The sequence below is a fragment of the Aspergillus uvarum genome (assembly GCF_003184745.1).
Source record: "Aspergillus uvarum CBS 121591 unplaced genomic scaffold BO82scaffold_16, whole genome shotgun sequence".
NCBI classification, from domain to species: Eukaryota; Fungi; Ascomycota; class Eurotiomycetes; order Eurotiales; family Aspergillaceae; genus Aspergillus; species Aspergillus uvarum.
The window spans coordinates 32,314-49,008 of record NW_020291313.1 but is presented as its reverse complement, the minus strand read 5'-3'; the positions used below and the strand labels follow the sequence as shown (position 1 = coordinate 49,008).

At 53.7% G+C, this 16,695-nt stretch overlaps 8 protein-coding genes across 8 annotated transcripts; 4 read left to right on the top strand and 4 right to left on the bottom strand.

The window, feature by feature from the left end:
* Window positions 1-447: 447 nt before the first annotated feature.
* On the top strand, window positions 448-1,687 carry BO82DRAFT_331747 (putative U-box domain protein; the record flags this gene model as incomplete). The annotated part of the gene is made up of 3 exons (XM_025633154.1): window positions 448-530; window positions 645-1,182; window positions 1,273-1,687. The coding sequence occupies 3 exons, from the start codon at window positions 448-450 to the stop codon at window positions 1,504-1,506; spliced, it is 855 nt and encodes a 284-aa protein (XP_025493608.1). The 3' UTR covers window positions 1,507-1,687.
* A 277-nt stretch (window positions 1,688-1,964) lies between these two features.
* On the top strand, window positions 1,965-2,721 carry BO82DRAFT_352813 (acyl-CoA binding protein). Its single transcript, XM_025634796.1, has 3 exons — window positions 1,965-2,255; window positions 2,341-2,406; window positions 2,507-2,721. Exons 1-3 carry the CDS (start codon window positions 2,004-2,006, stop codon window positions 2,618-2,620), a joined length of 432 nt encoding a protein of 143 aa, XP_025493607.1. The 5' UTR covers window positions 1,965-2,003; the 3' UTR covers window positions 2,621-2,721.
* A 210-nt stretch (window positions 2,722-2,931) lies between these two features.
* BO82DRAFT_279581 (tyrosyl-DNA phosphodiesterase 1) lies at window positions 2,932-4,964 on the bottom strand (the record flags this gene model as incomplete). Its single annotated transcript, XM_025631266.1, has 5 exons — window positions 2,932-3,636; window positions 3,704-3,736; window positions 3,776-4,142; window positions 4,226-4,338; window positions 4,461-4,964. The coding sequence occupies 5 exons, from the start codon at window positions 4,962-4,964 to the stop codon at window positions 2,932-2,934; spliced, it is 1,722 nt and encodes a 573-aa protein (XP_025493606.1).
* Window positions 4,965-5,194: 230 nt separating this feature from the next.
* On the bottom strand, window positions 5,195-7,177 carry alg10 (dolichyl-P-Glc:Glc(2)Man(9)GlcNAc(2)-PP-dolichol alpha-1,2- glucosyltransferase). The gene is made up of 3 exons (XM_025632253.1): window positions 6,396-7,177; window positions 6,208-6,345; window positions 5,195-6,151 (listed from the first exon to the last, which is right to left on the bottom strand). The coding sequence occupies exons 1-3, from the start codon at window positions 7,150-7,152 to the stop codon at window positions 5,214-5,216; spliced, it is 1,833 nt and encodes a 610-aa protein (XP_025493605.1). The 5' UTR covers window positions 7,153-7,177; the 3' UTR covers window positions 5,195-5,213.
* Window positions 7,178-7,300: 123 nt separating this feature from the next.
* psf2 (DNA replication protein PSF2) lies at window positions 7,301-8,691 on the top strand. The gene is made up of 3 exons (XM_025634795.1): window positions 7,301-7,565; window positions 7,796-8,382; window positions 8,450-8,691. Exons 1-3 carry the CDS (start codon window positions 7,452-7,454, stop codon window positions 8,556-8,558), a joined length of 810 nt encoding a protein of 269 aa, XP_025493604.1. The 5' UTR covers window positions 7,301-7,451; the 3' UTR covers window positions 8,559-8,691.
* On the bottom strand, window positions 8,688-10,024 carry BO82DRAFT_352810 (CUE domain-containing protein). The gene is made up of 2 exons (XM_025634794.1): window positions 9,548-10,024; window positions 8,688-9,449 (listed from the first exon to the last, which is right to left on the bottom strand). The coding sequence occupies exons 1-2, from the start codon at window positions 9,827-9,829 to the stop codon at window positions 9,165-9,167; spliced, it is 567 nt and encodes a 188-aa protein (XP_025493603.1). The 5' UTR covers window positions 9,830-10,024; the 3' UTR covers window positions 8,688-9,164.
* A 378-nt stretch (window positions 10,025-10,402) lies between these two features.
* Window positions 10,403-14,271, bottom strand: BO82DRAFT_331731 (condensin subunit SMC2; the record flags this gene model as incomplete). The annotated part of the gene is made up of 6 exons (XM_025633153.1): window positions 10,403-10,670; window positions 10,724-11,397; window positions 11,449-11,823; window positions 11,889-14,046; window positions 14,136-14,176; window positions 14,245-14,271. 6 exons carry the CDS (start codon window positions 14,269-14,271, stop codon window positions 10,403-10,405), a joined length of 3,543 nt encoding a protein of 1,180 aa, XP_025493602.1.
* An 809-nt stretch (window positions 14,272-15,080) lies between these two features.
* On the top strand, window positions 15,081-16,690 carry gtmA (gliotoxin thiomethyltransferase). Its single transcript, XM_025639219.1, has 5 exons — window positions 15,081-15,118; window positions 15,248-15,875; window positions 15,973-16,011; window positions 16,097-16,153; window positions 16,228-16,690. Exons 2-5 carry the CDS (start codon window positions 15,482-15,484, stop codon window positions 16,608-16,610), a joined length of 873 nt encoding a protein of 290 aa, XP_025493601.1. The 5' UTR covers window positions 15,081-15,118; window positions 15,248-15,481; the 3' UTR covers window positions 16,611-16,690.
* Window positions 16,691-16,695: the final 5 nt, after the last annotated feature.

Genomic DNA, 16,695 nt, shown 5'->3' with positions numbered 1-16,695 from the left:
ACCAGCGCCGAAGTGCTTTGATGTCTTACCGTGAGACATACTGACTGAGCCTCCTCCGGTCGCGTGTCTTACCATCCAAGCACACCAGCACACCCCCTTTTCGGCCTCCTCTTCCAAAACAATCGCGCTGTATACATGAGATAGAAGCATTCTCAGAACTTCCACCGCCGGTCGACCGTCACGCAGGACCGCATTAGCTCCGCACCGAGCAGTGGATCATCACCGGACTGGGCCCCACCAGAAACCGATCGCTCCGCTCAATTACTCATTCACTGGCACCAACAAAAAAAGGGACCAAACACTCTCACGGACACGTTGTTGAGGGCCTCGCATCAAGCACCTTCTGCTGCCCAATTAATACAAACCCCATCGCTCTCCGATATCTCCGCTTGTTTTCGCACCCAGAATCCTAGACCTGTGTACGGGCGGCACGGTAGCACGACAACCATGGCCTTCGAACTCAAAGAGAAGGGCAATCAGCTCTACAAGGCGGGCGACTATGCCAGCGCGGAGGAGATGTTTTCGCAAGCGTGAGTCCAGCATCAATGCACGGGGAGGAAAATTTACGAGGCCCCCCTCCTCCCCTGCGAGAGTTGTCATGCGGCCAAAGACATTTGCCAACTAAAATTTGCCTGGGCCTCCAGGATCCAAAAGAACCCGAAAGAGCCGACGTTCTTCTCCAACCGGGCGATCACCCGCATGAAGCTCGAGAACTGGGCCGGCGTCGAGCAAGACGCGCGCGCCGCGATCGACCTGTACGGCGCGAAGAACCCGGCCAGCTTGAAGAGCCGCTTCTATCTGGCGCAGGCCCTGTTGGAACTGCAACGGCCCCAGGAGGCGCACGAGGTCGCGACGGAGGCATACCAGGCGAGTCTAGCGGCCAAGAATGTGCAGTCGGAGAATCTGTCCAAGACGGTTCTGCGCGCGAAGCAACAGCTGTGGGCAGCGAAGGAGGCGGCCCGCGTGCGGGAAATGAACGGGACTCTGGCGAGTGTGGAACGGCTGATCGAGGCGGACCTGCAGCGAGCGCTGGATGACCTCCAGGGACAGTTGGATCGCGGGGAGATCGGTCAGATTGGGTTCTCGGAGGACCAGAAGGCGCTCCGGGAGGATACGGAGAAGACGCTCCAGGTGTTGCGGGAGACGTTTGCCATTGCGTCGAAGGGGGAGGTTCAGGAAAGGGTGAGTTGCCGATCGCAACTGTCGTATCTCAACCGAGGCATTTGGAGGGTATCGAAAGCTGACTCTGTTTGACTACTACCACTCCAACAGGTTGTACCCGATTACCTCATCGACCCAATCACGTTCGAGATCATGCACGATCCGGTGATTACGCCGTCCGGGACCAGCTTCGAGCGTGTTGCAATCACCAAGTACGTGGAACAATCCAAGGCCGACCCGATCACGCGCGTACCCATGACAGCGGATGACCTCCGGCCCAACTATGCGCTGAAAGGGGTGTGCGAGGAGTTCTTGGAGAAGAATGGCTGGGCGGTTGACTGGTAGATCTTGTGCCTCGACATTTGAGTCTTTCTTGAGCGTAGTTTGTCAAGTTACAAATGGGTTGGGCGTTGGCAGAGTTCTGTTTTGTTTTGTTTTGTCTTGTTTCTTTTTCTATGTTCATATTCCTTGTTGTTCCTAGATGCACATAGGCATATATCTGTCATCAATAGAACATCTACAGCACTACTGCTACAAAACCAATTAGCTGCCGTTAAACTACATGACAGCTAACAATCAACAAGAGGAGTAGAAAAACAAACGTGATCTCAACAATTCCCCCCTCTTCTCCAAGCGGCCAACCCCACCAAGCCCAAAACAAACCAAACAAACCCCTACACCCCCACCACAACAACCACTGGGCATTGACTAAGTCCCCCCCTCCATCAATCCATCAATCCAGACGATTTCCCCTCTTCTCACTTCCCCTTCCCTTCCAATCCCACTCCTCTATTTCCAAAGTTTCCCATTTCCTGAACTTCATCCACCACAACATCCTCACCATGTCCGTCCCCGCCTTCACCACCGCCCTCTCGGCCGCCCAGTCCAAGGCCCAGTACACCCCCGCCGTGCAGGCCGCCGCCGACAAGGTCAACGCCGACGCCTTCTCCGCCGCCGTCGAGATCGTCCTGGCCGGCGACGACAGCGCCTCCGTCGAGGGCGAGCAGGCCGCCGCCCTGCAGAGCGCCTTCGAGTTCGCCACCCTGCTCGTCAAGCAGCTGGCGTCCGAGCCGGGGCAGACCGAGATGTTGACTGTATGGTCCCCTCCCACAGAAGAGCGTATCACAGGGGGAGCTATGCCCGAACCCCTGACCTGGTGCTGATTGTTGTGGTGTACAGCTTTACAAGTACTTCAAGCGCTCGAGAAACGAGGAGCCTGCCCAGCCTTCGTTCTACCAGTTGGAGGTGAGTTTACCCGGTCCATACTAGTCCCCCGGAGAGTATCCTTCCGGGGAAAATCCTGAGGGAGATGACAAGCGGGCTAACTCAAATGCAAAATCAACAGTCCAAGTACAAGTACAACGCCTGGAAGGAGATCAGCCACATCAGCCAGCAGCGCGCTCAGGCCAACTACATCAAGGAGGTCAACGCCCTCATCGAGAAGTACGGTACCCAGTAGAGGAACGAAGCGTGACTGAACATACTACTTGTTGGTTGTGGGAACTCTGGGACTTCTTGCTATCTGCTTTGGGTTCTCCTCTTTTTTTTTTTTTTTTTCTTGGTTCATTTGGCCTATGGATAGTCGGATGAGTGTGTCCTCTTGATTATGCAATGTTATGAGCGATGCAGCATATTCTGCCGTCTTTGTTGTTGGATCCCTGAATCGGGGAGTGATGTCGATTGTATGAAGATGACGGGGATGGTGTGTGGGGTTGGGTAAGTCATATATATGTTGAGTGGTCTGGTTTCCACTTGGCCCAAGGTATACATTCAACTGTCCCATGTCTGTCCAAACCAGTCGGGCTCGCTGTGGCTTGCCGTGGCGCACCAGGGGATGTCTGTTGCGGTGTACGGAGTTAGGGGAAGATCGTATGGCATACGGAATCCGACGGTTACGGCGGCGTCGTCTGCAGCGGCAGCGGGTGTATCCGTTCGGTGGCATGGCGCCATCACTGTCTTCACAGGAGGAATGGTGTCTGTGTCGAATGATCCTCGGGTCAACAGCTCCGGCCACACCACCACCCCGATCTCCCAGCTGCAGATCCGCACCTCCCCGTTCGCGTTGACCGCCGCTCCCCACGCCTGTGTAGACAGATTCGCCGACGTGACCATCGCCCAATCGATCGTGGTCATCTCTTCCGTAGAGAACCGGATGTATGTTTTGATATGCGGCGCCGCACGCCGGCGGCCCGCTTCCCGCCGAACCACGGCGGGTTGCACATCATCATCATCCCCTGCCCAACGGCACAGAAAGGGGCGCATATACTGTAGCTGCTTCTGCTGAGCCGCGCTCTGCAGTTTCATATGGATAGAGCCCCCGGATCCGTACCCGTTCAAGGAGCGTCGGATCTCATCCGGGGTAGGGAAGACGATAGAGTACCGCGGTTTGGGATCTTCTCTCTTAGGCGCCAGGGATGCGAACAAGATATCTCTCAGCCACTTGTCCGTTTGCCCGAGCGATGCCACCGAGGAGATCTAGGAGCAGATCAGCAAGATCCCACATTTGTAGTAGCAAAGCACAGACAAAGAGCGTCAAACTCACCTGAACGACGATGTGCGGCCTCTTGTTCTTCTTCTCCCCCAAGCCTTCGTCCCCCTTCTTATTATCACAAACAGCGAGAGGCACATCCTTCAACACATCCTTCAACGCCACCCACCCCCAGAGCGTCTTGACCCGCGCATCCGCCTCGCTCAAGTTCTGCTTCGACGGCACACTGGCGACGAGAGCCGCCCGCACGGCCCCGAAATCGTACTGACGCAGCTGCCTGACCAGCGGGCCCGTCTTCTTGGACCCGTACTCACTCAGATAAGCCAGCAGGTCCCGTTTGAACCGGGCTCCCGACCCGGGGAGCCGTTGGTCGTCGTCGCTCGGATCATCTGTATCTCTCCTCGTGCGCAGAGGAAGGAGGGGGGATCGCCACACCGCTTGGGTCATATTCGCCCAATCGCCCGGGATCATGTTGGCCGTGTGGATGACAACTCTATACCTCAAGGTTTAGCCCATAAGCCTCTCATGTGTGTGCACACGTACACACTAGGCTTGGGAAGTGGAAAGGAAACGCACTGGGCACAATCATCGTGTCGCAGGAGAATCATCATTTTGGAGTGATGGGTCCCGAAGGCTTCGGGCATGTAGGCCACGATCGCCTCGACATTCGGGTATCGTGCGCATGCTTCCTGGGGTGGTGGTATTTAGTCACTGTAAAACTTCCAAGATCTTCTATTCATGACGGGGATCGATAGGATGATCGGAGATCGTAAACAAAGAGAATAAGAAGGATAAGATCGCAGAAACATACATCAATACGCACGCGATTCGGCGCCTCTCGCTTCCACGACCCGTGCACCACCTTCAGCTTGACCAGGGCTCTCACGTCCTCGTCGAATTGGCTCATCAGGAAGTCTACATCGTGGAGGTAGTTGAATTGCCAGCACTCGCGGATCATGGGGTCGCCCAGGATATCGCGGAGCCGAACAGTGTCGACATTGTTGCCGGAAGAGGGTGGGAAGTCGCGGATGTGGGTGAGTTGAATGGGTGAGGGGAGGACTTTCTGGTCCAGAGTGCATGGCTGTGCTTTGCTGGGGGGGGATATGGCGCTGTCGTGGGCTGGTGGCGGTGGTGCGGGGTCCCTGGCTGAGCGGGTTATTAATGGAGGTGTAATGGAGCGGTGCAGTGAAGCTAGGGGTTTGATGAAGTCGATGCTATCGTCACGACTAGGCGCATGACCTTCGGCAGAAACCTCAGGCTTCGTGGTTGCCGCGAGAACTTTTGCTCGTTTCGAAGGACGGTCTGCTTCGTCCATCGTGGGGCAGACTCAGTGGAAGCGAACAAAAAGTTGGAGAAGTGAGGTTGGTGCGGAGAAAGAAGTGGGCGGAACAATCAATTGTCGGCTTGCGTACCACCGCAGCTGCCATTCCACCACTAGAGGTCTACTAAGTATCTTTGACACGTTGTCTGGCTAGCTGACCGCAATTGATCAATTGAAACCACTAGTAATACACTATTTTACATCGATTCTATATACTATACACTCTCGACATAGCCCCCAAACTCACCACATGAACCGCTGGATCTTGCCTGGTTCCTGCGGCCATTCGAACCCACAGTACAAGAAAATGTATCCGGTCACCGCATTAATAACCAAGAACCAGTAGGTCTCCAAGAACAACGGAAAGTTGGTAGCCATCTTTGCGTTGAGTTCATCAATACCATTCTGGGGACGCCGGTGCACCAGCGGCGTCGGCTGGGGCGGAAGGTGAAGACGCCACATGACCCATGGAATGATGAAGTATCGCGGCTCAACCAGAGGAGCAGTGATGAGAGACAACGCCGTGGCCGCGAGCCAGACGAGCACGAAGCTCACCTGCGGCGCCCCTTGCTGCTGCTTCTGGCGCTGGATGAGGTGGGCTTGAATCCTGGCAAATGCCTCCTCGGAAATGGGCTCCGGCTTGGGTGCCGCCGACTTAGATGCCTTGACAACCTTCTTTGCTGTCTTCTGCTTGCGTTCCGCCTTCTTCGGAGTAGGCTCGGTCTGCGGCTCTGGGTACTGGAAGGCTGCAGGTTGGGAAATCTGTCTCATCTGGGGCGGTTGAGGGGCAGTGGAAAAGCCGAGGGCAGAGATTACCATCCATGCGCAAAGGAAGTAGATGACAGCAGCGGCGTACTTGACCGCTGGATGGGTTCGTAGTAGAATCCGGAAAGCGTAGAAGACGTAATGACGGTTGTCGGCCAGCGTAAAAGGATGCACAATGGTGTTGAAGTGGATCACAGCCAGCATAATTGGAATGATAATAATTGCTGTTAGCAGCTTCGGCAGTCCCTTCTGTTTCTTGGGGAAACCGAAATCGAGGAACTTCGGAAGGAGGGATTTGGGGAGAGTCAAGTTAATGACGGGTCCAAGGAGTAGTGGCCAGGAGAAAAACACAATGTAGGGCCAGATGTAGAGCATCTGCGGCAGATGAATGCCGGCAGTGTGGAATTCCTTGTGCCCTGGGGATTGTCAGTGAGCTACATGAGGGCTTTCTGAAGCCGAAGAACAAACTCACCTAGAACAACACCATCATTCCAGAAGACGAATGCACCGAATCCTGCGAGAATGAGGAGGTACGGGATAGAAGTACTGATCACGGTGCCGAGATTACCCACGGCAATCGTTACCAGTGAAATAGAGGTTTTGAAATAGTCTAAAATTGTTAACCAAGCTAACAACGATTCTCAAGGACAATGAGCCCACCTTCAATAGAAGCCTCCGAGACAAGAGGGTCGTACAGCTCATTCTGCCATCCCTGTCGAGCAATATCCGCAAGACCCGACGACCGACATGGCTTAGATTTGAGTCTCAGCTGTCGGATAACCTGCAGTCCACCTAAGAAGATGGCTCCCCAGAAAATGTTCGTCTGTCTAAACGCCAACGCTGCCAGTCCGAGGAGAATGAAAGCCGCGGTCTTGAGCGGAGCCCACGCGCCGTCTGCGGAACGCTTGAGGTCCCAGTTGTATGCTTCGACAACCACCAGCAAGGCAAGAATATCGGTGTAGTAGAGCCCAGAAAAGAAGAAAATGGGCGGGAAGAGACAGATGTTCAGCACAGTATGGCTGAGCCAAGCCCCAGAGGGACGTGTGTTGCGAGTCTTGCGCAATCGGTCCAACAATGTCTGCAAGCGATATGGTAGCGCAATGGCCGTAGCTGCCACGTTGGTCGCACGCAGCACTTCCGGGGTAAGCTCCGTAGGAGAGCCACGAAGGAACAGAAGAACAGCGCACAGCCCATAGGACCAGAGATACAGCCCCGGAGGAGTGGTGATTTTAGGATCCCAATGCTTCCATTTGTGAGCCCAGTAAGCCTGCGCCTGAGGGACGTGGAACGCTTCGTCCAGATATGGTTCGGGGACGTGAGCATTGATCCTGCTCAGCCAGATGGGGATCAACAGCAAACAAAAGGGCACGGCATAGCGAGCGGCCAAAACCACGCCTGACTTCGGTTGCGCATTCATGATGAAGGATGCCTTTTAAAAGGAACTCATGCTTTCACAATTGGAGGGGAAAGTACATCATGGATCAAGTCCGACAGCTCCGAAAAGGGAAGAATAAATCCCGCTGCAAACCCGGCAAACATACCGCCTTCACCACGCGCCTGTCAATCTTTCTTTGATCGTGAATGGCATGACTGAATAGATCGTCTTTCGCTTTTGCTGATTTTTCATCTATTGGAATTGATCACGGGGCATGGACCGTGTCCCTCTGCTAAGCCTTCAATCTCTTTCCATCGCCCAATCTGCCTGACTGAGGGACAATGGCCTTTCCCCTCCCGCGGGGCATCACGCCCCCGGAGATCTCCTTTCTGGCCGAGATGGAGATGGTCACTATCCTGCCGCGTCAGCGTCTGGAAGGCCTGGAGTTGCTTGGTGTAAGTTCTGGCGATCGAGGAAGCTCTTGAAATGCTTCACACACCCCCATTCGCATCTCATCTAAAGTCAACTTCTATAAACCACTCACGCACATGTTACCGAACCCACCAACTTTGTCCCCGTCTCTATACAACTACCTTCCCTTTCCCACTCCGCTTCTTCAAACACCAGCACCATCATCTCACCCTCTCTGTGCGCATATGGAAGATCTAAGTCTCGAAACCCCTAGGGCCCCGTCGAACCTCTGATTCCTCCTCGTCGCGCCTCCCTCCCCCTCTGGCTCGCGCTCCTCCTCAAACGCCAACGACGCGCCAACATCCTCCCGCCCTCGTGGCTGCATCCGGAGTCCCTCTCCTTCATCCTAGACATCGAGACCCAATACGAAGAATACAAGGACACGTTCTCCCCCCCGCCGCCGCTGCCAGGGCAACCCCTCCTGCACGACCGCGGCGAGCCCGCCGTCGCCACCCCGCGTTACACCCCGGACGGCGAGAAGTACTACCCGGCGCCGCCGTTCCTGCCGCAGAACGTCGCGCGCGACCACGTCCCACCCCAGGAGCTCCAGACGCTGCCCTTCCACTGGCTCGAGGTCGGGAATATGCTTCTGGACGCGGCGAGCGACGACCTGGTGGAACCCGACCAGACCCGCCGGCTGCTGAAGGAGCTGCGCGAGGTGCGCATGGCCAAGATCCGGTCCGGGGTGGACGCGCTGGATGCCGCGGCGATGGGCGGAGGCGGGGTGGCTTTGACGGGCGTCGGGGCGATCGAGCTCGGCGAGGGACGGAGGTTTATCTCGGGCGTGGTCGATGGGCTCCGGTATGATCCCCATCCACATTGCGGGAAGGGTTCTTTATGTTGCAGCTGGCTAACGTTTCGGCCTTAGACGGATTGGCGCATCCAGGGAACAGGCGCGGAGGGAGGAGCTGGCAGAAGAAATGGCCAACGGCGGATACGATGCGACGCAGGACGATGACGATGAAATGGAATTCTAGATCGCGGGAGACGGCCCTTCCTTTTTGACACAGTGCTCATCTGCGGTCAGTCGGCGTTATGGAGACATACAGTACTTTTGTTCATGGCATTTTGCAGCACCCAATAGGGAAGTCATATGTATATATACCCTGGTATTCATTTTTGACAGATTTACTATACCGCATACAGTGCATATCAATCTGGTCCATTTACGTAGAAATGATACGAACCCCCTGTGTGAACAAGGCGCGCCCTGCAAGCCTGTCCGAAAGGAACAGCAACATGAGTAAAGTCAACACCATCATCCTGAAAGAAACATGGGAAATGTGGATGCCGAGCCGAAGAGGCACTGTCAGCATTGATCAAATCTTGAACCATCCTCAACGCCGACAAAAAACAAAGGTATAAAACTAATGACGAGAGCTAGAAAAAAGCCAGGTCACAAAAAAAAAGAAAAGAAAAGAGGGAAAGGAGAATCCAAATTTGACTGGAAGCCTAAAGCAATGAAAGCCCACAAACGATCCCATGCATATATGCAGGCCGTGCTAAGTCACAACGAAGAATAGCGAATAGGAGAGAGGGGGGGGGGGGGCCTGCGCGCAGAGCCACATCAGAAAAAGGGGACCTCATTGAGCAACCGTCTGGTCCTTCTGCATCATCTTCCTCCGTGCCGCCAAGATCATATCATCCCTGCGCTTCTGGAGCAAGCGCTGTCGCTCCTCCTTGCTCTGCGACCAACCCGTGGAAGACTGAGCCTGTGAGGCCGCGGCGTCCTCGTCGGTGCCGACTTTCGCGCGCAGGTTGTACCGAGAGATCAGGTCCTGGCCGTCCGCCTTGGGCGCCGCGGTGGCGGGCTGTGCTGGCGCGGTGGGGGTGGGGATGGCGACCTGGGGTTGAAACGATGGAGGGGGCTATCGACGTTGCATGCGGCGTTAGTTCGAGCACTTTGTCCCTACTGCCGAGTCTCTTGCTCCGGCAGCGTGCCATCAAGTTAAGGCGCAAGACTTACCACTTCTAGGCCACGGCCCGTAAGGATTCTTTCCGTAGTAGCGGCCATGTTCCCCCCGTTGCGCTGTAAGTCCCACATGATCTCGCGATGGCTGAGCTGAGGAAACATCTGTGAGATCTGCTCGACGTGGGCTGGATCGACGCCATTTCCTCGCGTGCGGCTGCGACCGGTACCGGCCCCAGCATCTCCGTCACGGTTGAAGAACCATCGGATCACGAAGAAAGAGACCACGGCAAGGGTGAGAAGGGAGGGGATGTTCAGGGACGGTTCTTCGTCAGGCATGGTGATGGGTCACGTGTGAAGGAGGGGACTGCGTCAGTGTTGAGGACGGAGGGATATCAGATGTGAGAGGCGCGAAATCGCCGAAAATGAGTGGAAGAATAACTCTGGCCTCACGTCACCCGCAACAGGGGCAAATTGTCGCTAAAAAGGTAAATACCGGGTGGAGACGCTTTCAGAGAGGGGGTGTTGGTTAAGTTGAGGAAAGCCGCGGCAGATTAGGGAGAGCGGCGATGTGGTGGCGGTGGAGCAGTCGGGAGGGCGGAACGGGAGGGCGGAATCCCTGCTGGATAACTCCGTAATAACGTTACTTCCGCTGACGGCATCCTCGTATTCGTACTTAGTCCACATACACCATCCTCGACTATCTTAGAAAAAATGTCATGTTACTATCAACAGATGTCATTAAAATTGTAACAGCAAAGTCATTCAGATTCATATACATCATCCGAAAACACCTTCATCCAGAAACCCCCATGACCCGGTCATATAACGCTTCCTGTCCCAGTCCTTAACCAGAATATGCCCAAAAGAAGTATGCACAAACGAAGAATCAAGTTTCTGGCTGGGGCGAACTCATCTGAGATCCGCAGCAGTCAAGGCTTGAACCACACTGGTACCCTCGCTGAATCTCGTGCGGAAAATACGGTTGGCGTTCTGGAACATACCATCCTTCAGCGACACCACGATGAACTGAGATCCCTTGAACCGCGTTTTGATCAAGCGACCGATATTCTGTGTGTGTGAAAGATCCAAAGCGGCATCAACCTCGTCCAGAATGTACATAGGGGCCGGCTTGAATTGCAGCAGCGCCATGATCAAGGAAAGGGCAATGAGAGACCTGCTCATCTGTAAGTGTCCATGTACGCAAGGCTTTCTTTGTATGGTTTCACATACCTCTGTCCACCACTCAGTTCCGTCAAGCTCTGCTTCCAGACCTTACCCAAAGAGACCTTAACTTCCAGACCATCGGTGATATCCTTGCCTTCTGGAGGATCCAGCTTGGCGAAACTGCCCGGCAGAAGCTCTGAGAAAATCTGACCGAAGTCACCATTGACCTTAACCCAGGTCTTATGAAGAGCCTCCTTTTTGTATTCATTCAGGTTGATGATCGTTTCCTCGATTTTGCTCTTGTCCCGATTGACAGTCTTCATCATGTTCTTCAGCGCAGCTTCCTTCTTCTCCACGCTGTCGATCATGTTCATGACCTTGGGGTTGATCTTCTTCTTCATGCCCTGGGACCGCTCCGTGAGATTCCGCAGAGTTGATTTGCACTCGGCGATGTTGTGATTTTTGAAGTCGTAAGGTGTGTTGGATCGTCCAAAGCTATCCTTCTCGTCTGCGATCCACTCATGCTCATTTTCCATATGGGCAACCGTCTGCGCAGCCACCTGCTGGTCCTTTTGTAGTTTCTCCAGCTGATGGCCCAACTTTTGCATCTCAAGGCCACCTTCAGTTATCTGGGAGCCTTTGGATTTCATCGCCACTTCGAGCTCGCGTAGTTCGTTATCAAAGCCGGTAAGCTTGGCTCGTTCGTCTTCAAGCTGAGCCTGTGCAACGTCGTGTGCATCCTATGACATTTTTAGCAAGCAAGTTGTAACTGCGATTATTCGCTTGCCTACCTTGACCCGGGCCTGTTCTCTCTTCAATGACTTGACCTCGTCCAGCTGAGCCTTCAGTGTATTTTCAGCTTCGGAGCTCTGCTCCTCCGCGGCGGACAGATCACTGCCAACCTGTTCCAACTCCAACCTGGAGTTCTGGAGCTCCTTCTGTAGGGTCTTTACAGAGTTGGAGTTCTTAGCAAGCTTCTTCTTGAGAGAGTCCAGAGAGGCTTGCAGCTCTGCCAGCTTGCTGTCCTTGTTGTCGTTGAACTCGCTCATATCCTTTTCGATTCGCTTGATATCCTTGGATGCTTCTGTCTGTCGAGTCTTCGCGTCGGAAATATTCTGCTTCAGCTGCTCGATATTCGCTTTCATCTCTTCGACGGCTTGAATGATCTAGTTTCAGTGAGCTGCTGTTGTGGAATGTGTAATTTGGGATATGCATCGTAGACTTCTCTTACCGTTGAAGACGAGTTGCCGCTGATCTGCTCTTCTGTAAGCTTGATCTCGTGTGTTTTGAGATCTAGGTCCTGCTTGATCGTTCGGGCTGCATCAAGCTTCTTCTTCTCCTTCTTCATGGTCTCTTCGACGGTGGCGAGGAGTCGCTCTTTGCTGCGGATCTCTCTGGTGATCTCATTCAATTTCCCGAGCGTCACGAGCACACCACTTGAGTTCGGGGAGCTACCACCAGACAGTGTACCCGAAGGGTCATAGACGTCGCCTTCGAGCGTTACACTCTTGATGCGAACGGAGGGGTCGAAAGTGACACGCTTGGCCGTCTCAGCGTCCTGGCAGATCAAGGTATTGCCAAAAACATAGTCCATTGCCGCCGTAACTTCCTCGTCATATCCAATTAGTGACAAGGCAAGGTCAACCTTACCAGGGGCGATATTCTGAGCAGCTCCAATCTTCTCTGCGGAGGCCCTGAAAGACGAGATCTTGTTCAAGGGAATAATTGTCACACGCTTCTTAAGCCTGCCGTTCTTCAAAAGTTGCGTGCCAGTTTCGGCAGAATCAACGACAACGTTGTACAAGCGTCCACCGGCGCAAATCTCCAACGCAGTTGCAGCTTGAACCTTCTCCTTGTCCAAGGCGAAAAGCTGCGCGACAAGACCCTTGACCTTTGAGCGATCGAAATGAGGGTGAGGATCGGCGTATTGGAAATCGATATTTGCGACCCTCCTCTGGAGCTCGTCAGCTCTCCGGCGCAGCTCACGGATGTCCCTTTGCAGCTCCGCCTGCTCTTGGTTAAGCTGTTCTTCTCTGCCTGGCTCATATCCCAGCCTAGTAAGCTCAGCCTCTAGCTTCTTTGCCTGAGACTTCAAGCCTTCCAGTTCTTTAAGGAGACCCGAATTTTGCTCTTTTGCCTTCTTTGCCCTGGGCTCTTCCTCCTTGATTCTCTTTTCCAAGTGCGCGATCTTTAATTTGGCTTGCTCCTGTTCCGTCGCTGCTGCGCTAGCACGATTACGAGCATCCTGCAGCTGACCCTGATAACCGCTCTCCTGGCCTTCTTTCGAAGCCACACCGGTCTGGAGTGTTTGCAGAAGTTCCTCTTTCTGCTCCACCTCAGAGGTCTGGGCGTCCAATTCCGCTTTTGCGGCATCGAACTCGGCCTGCATCTTGTCGTAAACCTTCTTCTTCTCCTTGAGAGCCTTTTCCAGGTCGCTAACTGCTTTCTGGGATTCCTTCATTTTCTCCTTCTCCTCGGCGATGCTAGCGTTCTTGAGGTCGAATACCGTAGTCAATCGGACGAGCTCGTGCGAGTTGGACTTCACTTCGTCTTCCAGAGCTTGAAACTTGCCGCCCTTACGGAGCTCCTTATCACGAGCGGCTTTGACTCTCTTAACATCGTCCTCCAAGTGGGCGATCTCGCCCTTGAGCTTCGTTGCGCTGTCTTCGAGATCCTGTACCCTCCGTCTCTTATTCTCACACTCCTCCCCCGTCACACGCAGCCGCTCATTGCTCTTCAGGTAATCGTGGGCCACAACCAGCCGTGTCAAGCGCTCCAGGTCATTCTGGGTCTGCTGGAAATCCAAGAATGCTCGCTTCTCGGAACGGAGCTTCTCCAGCTTCGGCTCGATTTCCTCCTTCAGCAACTCTTCGATCTCCCGCAGTTTGAGTTCCTTCTTGCTCATGGTCTTCACCGCCTTCTCCCTCCGATCCTCGAACATCCGCGTACCGGCCGCTTCCTCAATCATCGACAGGATCTCGACCGCCTTCATGTTCAGCACCTTGGTAATCTTGCCCTGCATGATCAGGAAGTTGGGATTGTTGATGTTCAGCTGCACGCTCTGGAACAGATTCTGCACGGTCTGCTGCTGCGCGCGATGGCCGTTGATGAGGTACTTGCTTGTGCCGCCGAGGACGATCTGGCGCGTCACGGAGATGGTCGCATATTCTTCAAAGCCGATGGGCGACTTGGCCGTGTCGCGGTTGTCGAAGACGATGGTCACGCTGGCCTTGGTGACACCGGCCTGGCCGCGCTTGTAGATGAGATCCTGGAGGTTCTGGGCGCGGACCGTGCTCATGTTCGTGATACCGAGAACGAAACAGATGGCGTCGAGAATGTTGGACTTTCCACTACCATTCAGGCCGGTGATGGAGTTGAAGGAATCGTCCCTAAAGGCAGACAGTACACATCGTCAGCTTTTCATTCCCAGCGGTTTCGCAGATCGAGTTAGGTCGTTCGACGCCAAGTAAGCGCATACCATCCTGAGATAACCGTACGCACGGCGTACGATTTGAAGCCCTGTTGAGATTGAACGGAGTCAGTAATCCACATCAATTATCTCTTGCAGCCGGAGAGACTGGACTCACATCAATGATAATCTCTGTAATCCTCATGGCTGCAACTCGGATTCTGCCCCATCAACTACAATTCCGGGTGCATAGGCGATGAGGGGGTGGTGTGTGTCGCTGGTTCGATCGGGAATTGTTTTCGCGGGCGGTGTTTTGCCGGCGGCGGGCAGCGTGTTTACTGTTTGCTGTATTGGGCTTAGCTTGTGGTCCTGATCATGTAATCATGGAGGGGCAACACGTGATCGTAACTGCCACCTTAGAGCATCGACCAATCACAATGCATGTGGTTCTTCGCCTACACTGCATAGTACCCAGTACGAGTACAACAATAACCCCAGCGTGAGTCGCAGCAGGGCACTCGGAGACAGGAACAGTCACATTATATGGTAGCTATTATTTGTATATCTTTGCCCGATGCCCGGTCAGTAGGACGACCGTCGGAGAAAGTGTTTGAGAGACATCAAGGCAATCAAGTCCGTGATCGATGCTTCATGAAAATACTACAAAGCCCTATGGGTAACTGGTCATGCTATAGTGTCCAACCACTACATGTGACAAATAAAGTACCTCTGGTCTTTGTATCCTCGATGTGTGGAGTTGAGCAGCCTCCATGTTCGATAGCAATGTGGCCATGAGAGCGACCAGTGCATGCGGAAGGTATATCGTACATCCGAGAACGGGATAAAACCAATCGTCCTTGAGTAAACTTACCAGAAATCGTTTATATCCATATTAAGCCGAGTATATAAGAGATACTATGCTTTTGCAACTGTTGTATACAGTTCTAGTTTTCGCACTCGTAATTGTGGAATGATCATGGTGTAGCCCACCGATATTTCCGCCTACAATAGAATACGAGCTTCATGGCATCATGACGTCTACTAGTCTACTAGTATGTATACTTTCATGAGGACCAACATCGCCCAGCAGTCTATCTCCTTTATCATTAGACAAACTGCTACTACCCCAAGTCTCAAGGAACTATACCCGGTCCAGCTAAGAACCAATCATCGTATACCAGACTTTCGTCCTCAAGGTGCTCCGGAGACATCTCGGAGACATTCATCTGCAACCCCAGCAGTCAGCAGACACGACGAAGGGAATGAAAAAGTAATATAAGAAGTACTCGTCAAACTCACTCACTCCACCTCATCCATCATTCTCTTCCACACTCCACCCCCCTTCTCGAGTCCTACTGTACTTCCACGATCCCTACCCTCCAAGCCACCATCACCGACTCTCCCCCCCCCGAAAAATGGCCACTTCCCACCCCAAACTTGAATACACATCCTACCAAACCCCCGAGTTTCTAGCCAACTACTACATCGCCGAGAAGCTCACCGGGCCCTTCGCCACAACCGTGATCGAACACTCCCGCATCGCGGAGCGAGCACGATCCGGGCACCCCCGCGCGATCCTCGATACCGCCTGCGGCCTGGGGATCGTCTCCAGCACGCTAAATCGCACCCTCGACGACGAGAGCAAGCGTCGCTGGAGCTTGACATGTGGCGATCTGAGCGAGACGATGATCGAGGCCACCCGGCAGCGCATTGAGCGCGAGAAATGGCCGAATGCGGACGCGAAGGTGGTGAATGCGCAGAGCACCGGCTTTCCGGACGAGATATTTACCGATATATTCGCAGCTTTCGGTGGGTCTTTGCCTTTGTCTTGTGAGCGTGTGGGATGGTCAGGTTCGTGTGTGCTTGAAACGGAGGATGGCTGACCTTCGAGGCGTTGTTGTTATAGCCTTCACCCTATTTCCGGATCCAGAGGCTGCGATGAATGGTAAGTTGTGCTCCAGTCTGGATCGGGCAGTGGATGTGTTTGGAACGAATTTTGCTAACGTGCAATGGCTATTTGTGTGGCAAAGAATGCTATAGGATCCTGAAGCCCGGGGGAACGCTGGCGGCGACGACCTGGAAATACGGTATGTGCCCTCCGGTCTTCTTGCTATCGGGCGCTTACCAGCCTGAGTACTGACGTACTTATTTTCCTGCACAGCGACCTGGATGTCTCTCCTCCGAACCGCTGTCACTGGAATGTCGGAGGGTCTGAGCTTCCCAACCATAGAGGAGTTCCTAGCTATGCATAACGTTGGCTGGGATTCGGAATCGTTCGTAGGGTCACAATTTGAGAAGTCAGGATTCAAAGAGGTTCGAGTGACCTCTGTGACGGAACAGGTTGAGGTTCCAATCTCTGAATTTCTGCAGCTCTCACGGAGTATGCTGAATTTGGTGATAGAAAAGTGGTGGACTCGGGAACAGCGAGAGCGGTATCAGGCGGAAGCACCATTGGCGGTGCAGAGGTATCTGGAAGAGAAATTCGGGGTAGATGGACTAGTAGATATGGGGCTGTCGGCTATTGTTGCGGTGGGAAGTAAGTGAGTAGGATTGAGGGGAGTTCACCTATGATTCTCCAGTCTACAATATGAAATGTGCATATTATAGTCAACAAAAACCAAACTTCAGA

What these genes read in the sequence shown, in the direction of transcription:
- BO82DRAFT_352813 (XM_025634796.1), top strand. Translation starts at nt 2,004, where the DNA reads ATGTCCGTCCCCGCCTTCACCACCGCCCTCTCGGCCGCCCAGTCCAAG. An exon ending in GGCAGACCGAGATGTTGACT is followed by an intron (nt 2,256 to 2,340) that starts GTATGGTCCCCT and finishes TGTGGTGTACAG; the next exon opens with CTTTACAAGTACTTCAAGCG. An exon ending in CTTCGTTCTACCAGTTGGAG is followed by an intron (nt 2,407 to 2,506) that starts GTGAGTTTACCC and finishes CAAAATCAACAG; the next exon opens with TCCAAGTACAAGTACAACGC.
- alg10 (XM_025632253.1), bottom strand. Translation starts at nt 7,152, where the DNA reads ATGAATGCGCAACCGAAGTCAGGCGTGGTTTTGGCCGCTCGCTATGCC. An exon ending in CTCGGAGGCTTCTATTGAAG is followed by an intron (nt 6,346 to 6,395) that starts GTGGGCTCATTG and finishes TAACAATTTTAG; the next exon opens with ACTATTTCAAAACCTCTATT. An exon ending in GAATGATGGTGTTGTTCTAG is followed by an intron (nt 6,152 to 6,207) that starts GTGAGTTTGTTC and finishes GACAATCCCCAG; the next exon opens with GGCACAAGGAATTCCACACT.
- psf2 (XM_025634795.1), top strand. Translation starts at nt 7,452, where the DNA reads ATGGCCTTTCCCCTCCCGCGGGGCATCACGCCCCCGGAGATCTCCTTT. An exon ending in AAGGCCTGGAGTTGCTTGGT is followed by an intron (nt 7,566 to 7,795) that starts GTAAGTTCTGGC and finishes CGAAACCCCTAG; the next exon opens with GGCCCCGTCGAACCTCTGAT. An exon ending in GGCGTGGTCGATGGGCTCCG is followed by an intron (nt 8,383 to 8,449) that starts GTATGATCCCCA and finishes TTTCGGCCTTAG; the next exon opens with ACGGATTGGCGCATCCAGGG.
- BO82DRAFT_352810 (XM_025634794.1), bottom strand. Translation starts at nt 9,829, where the DNA reads ATGCCTGACGAAGAACCGTCCCTGAACATCCCCTCCCTTCTCACCCTT. An exon ending in CGGGCCGTGGCCTAGAAGTG is followed by an intron (nt 9,450 to 9,547) that starts GTAAGTCTTGCG and finishes CAACGTCGATAG; the next exon opens with CCCCCTCCATCGTTTCAACC.
- gtmA (XM_025639219.1), top strand. Translation starts at nt 15,482, where the DNA reads ATGGCCACTTCCCACCCCAAACTTGAATACACATCCTACCAAACCCCC. An exon ending in TCCAGAGGCTGCGATGAATG is followed by an intron (nt 16,012 to 16,096) that starts GTAAGTTGTGCT and finishes TGTGTGGCAAAG; the next exon opens with AATGCTATAGGATCCTGAAG. An exon ending in GGCGACGACCTGGAAATACG is followed by an intron (nt 16,154 to 16,227) that starts GTATGTGCCCTC and finishes TTTCCTGCACAG; the next exon opens with CGACCTGGATGTCTCTCCTC.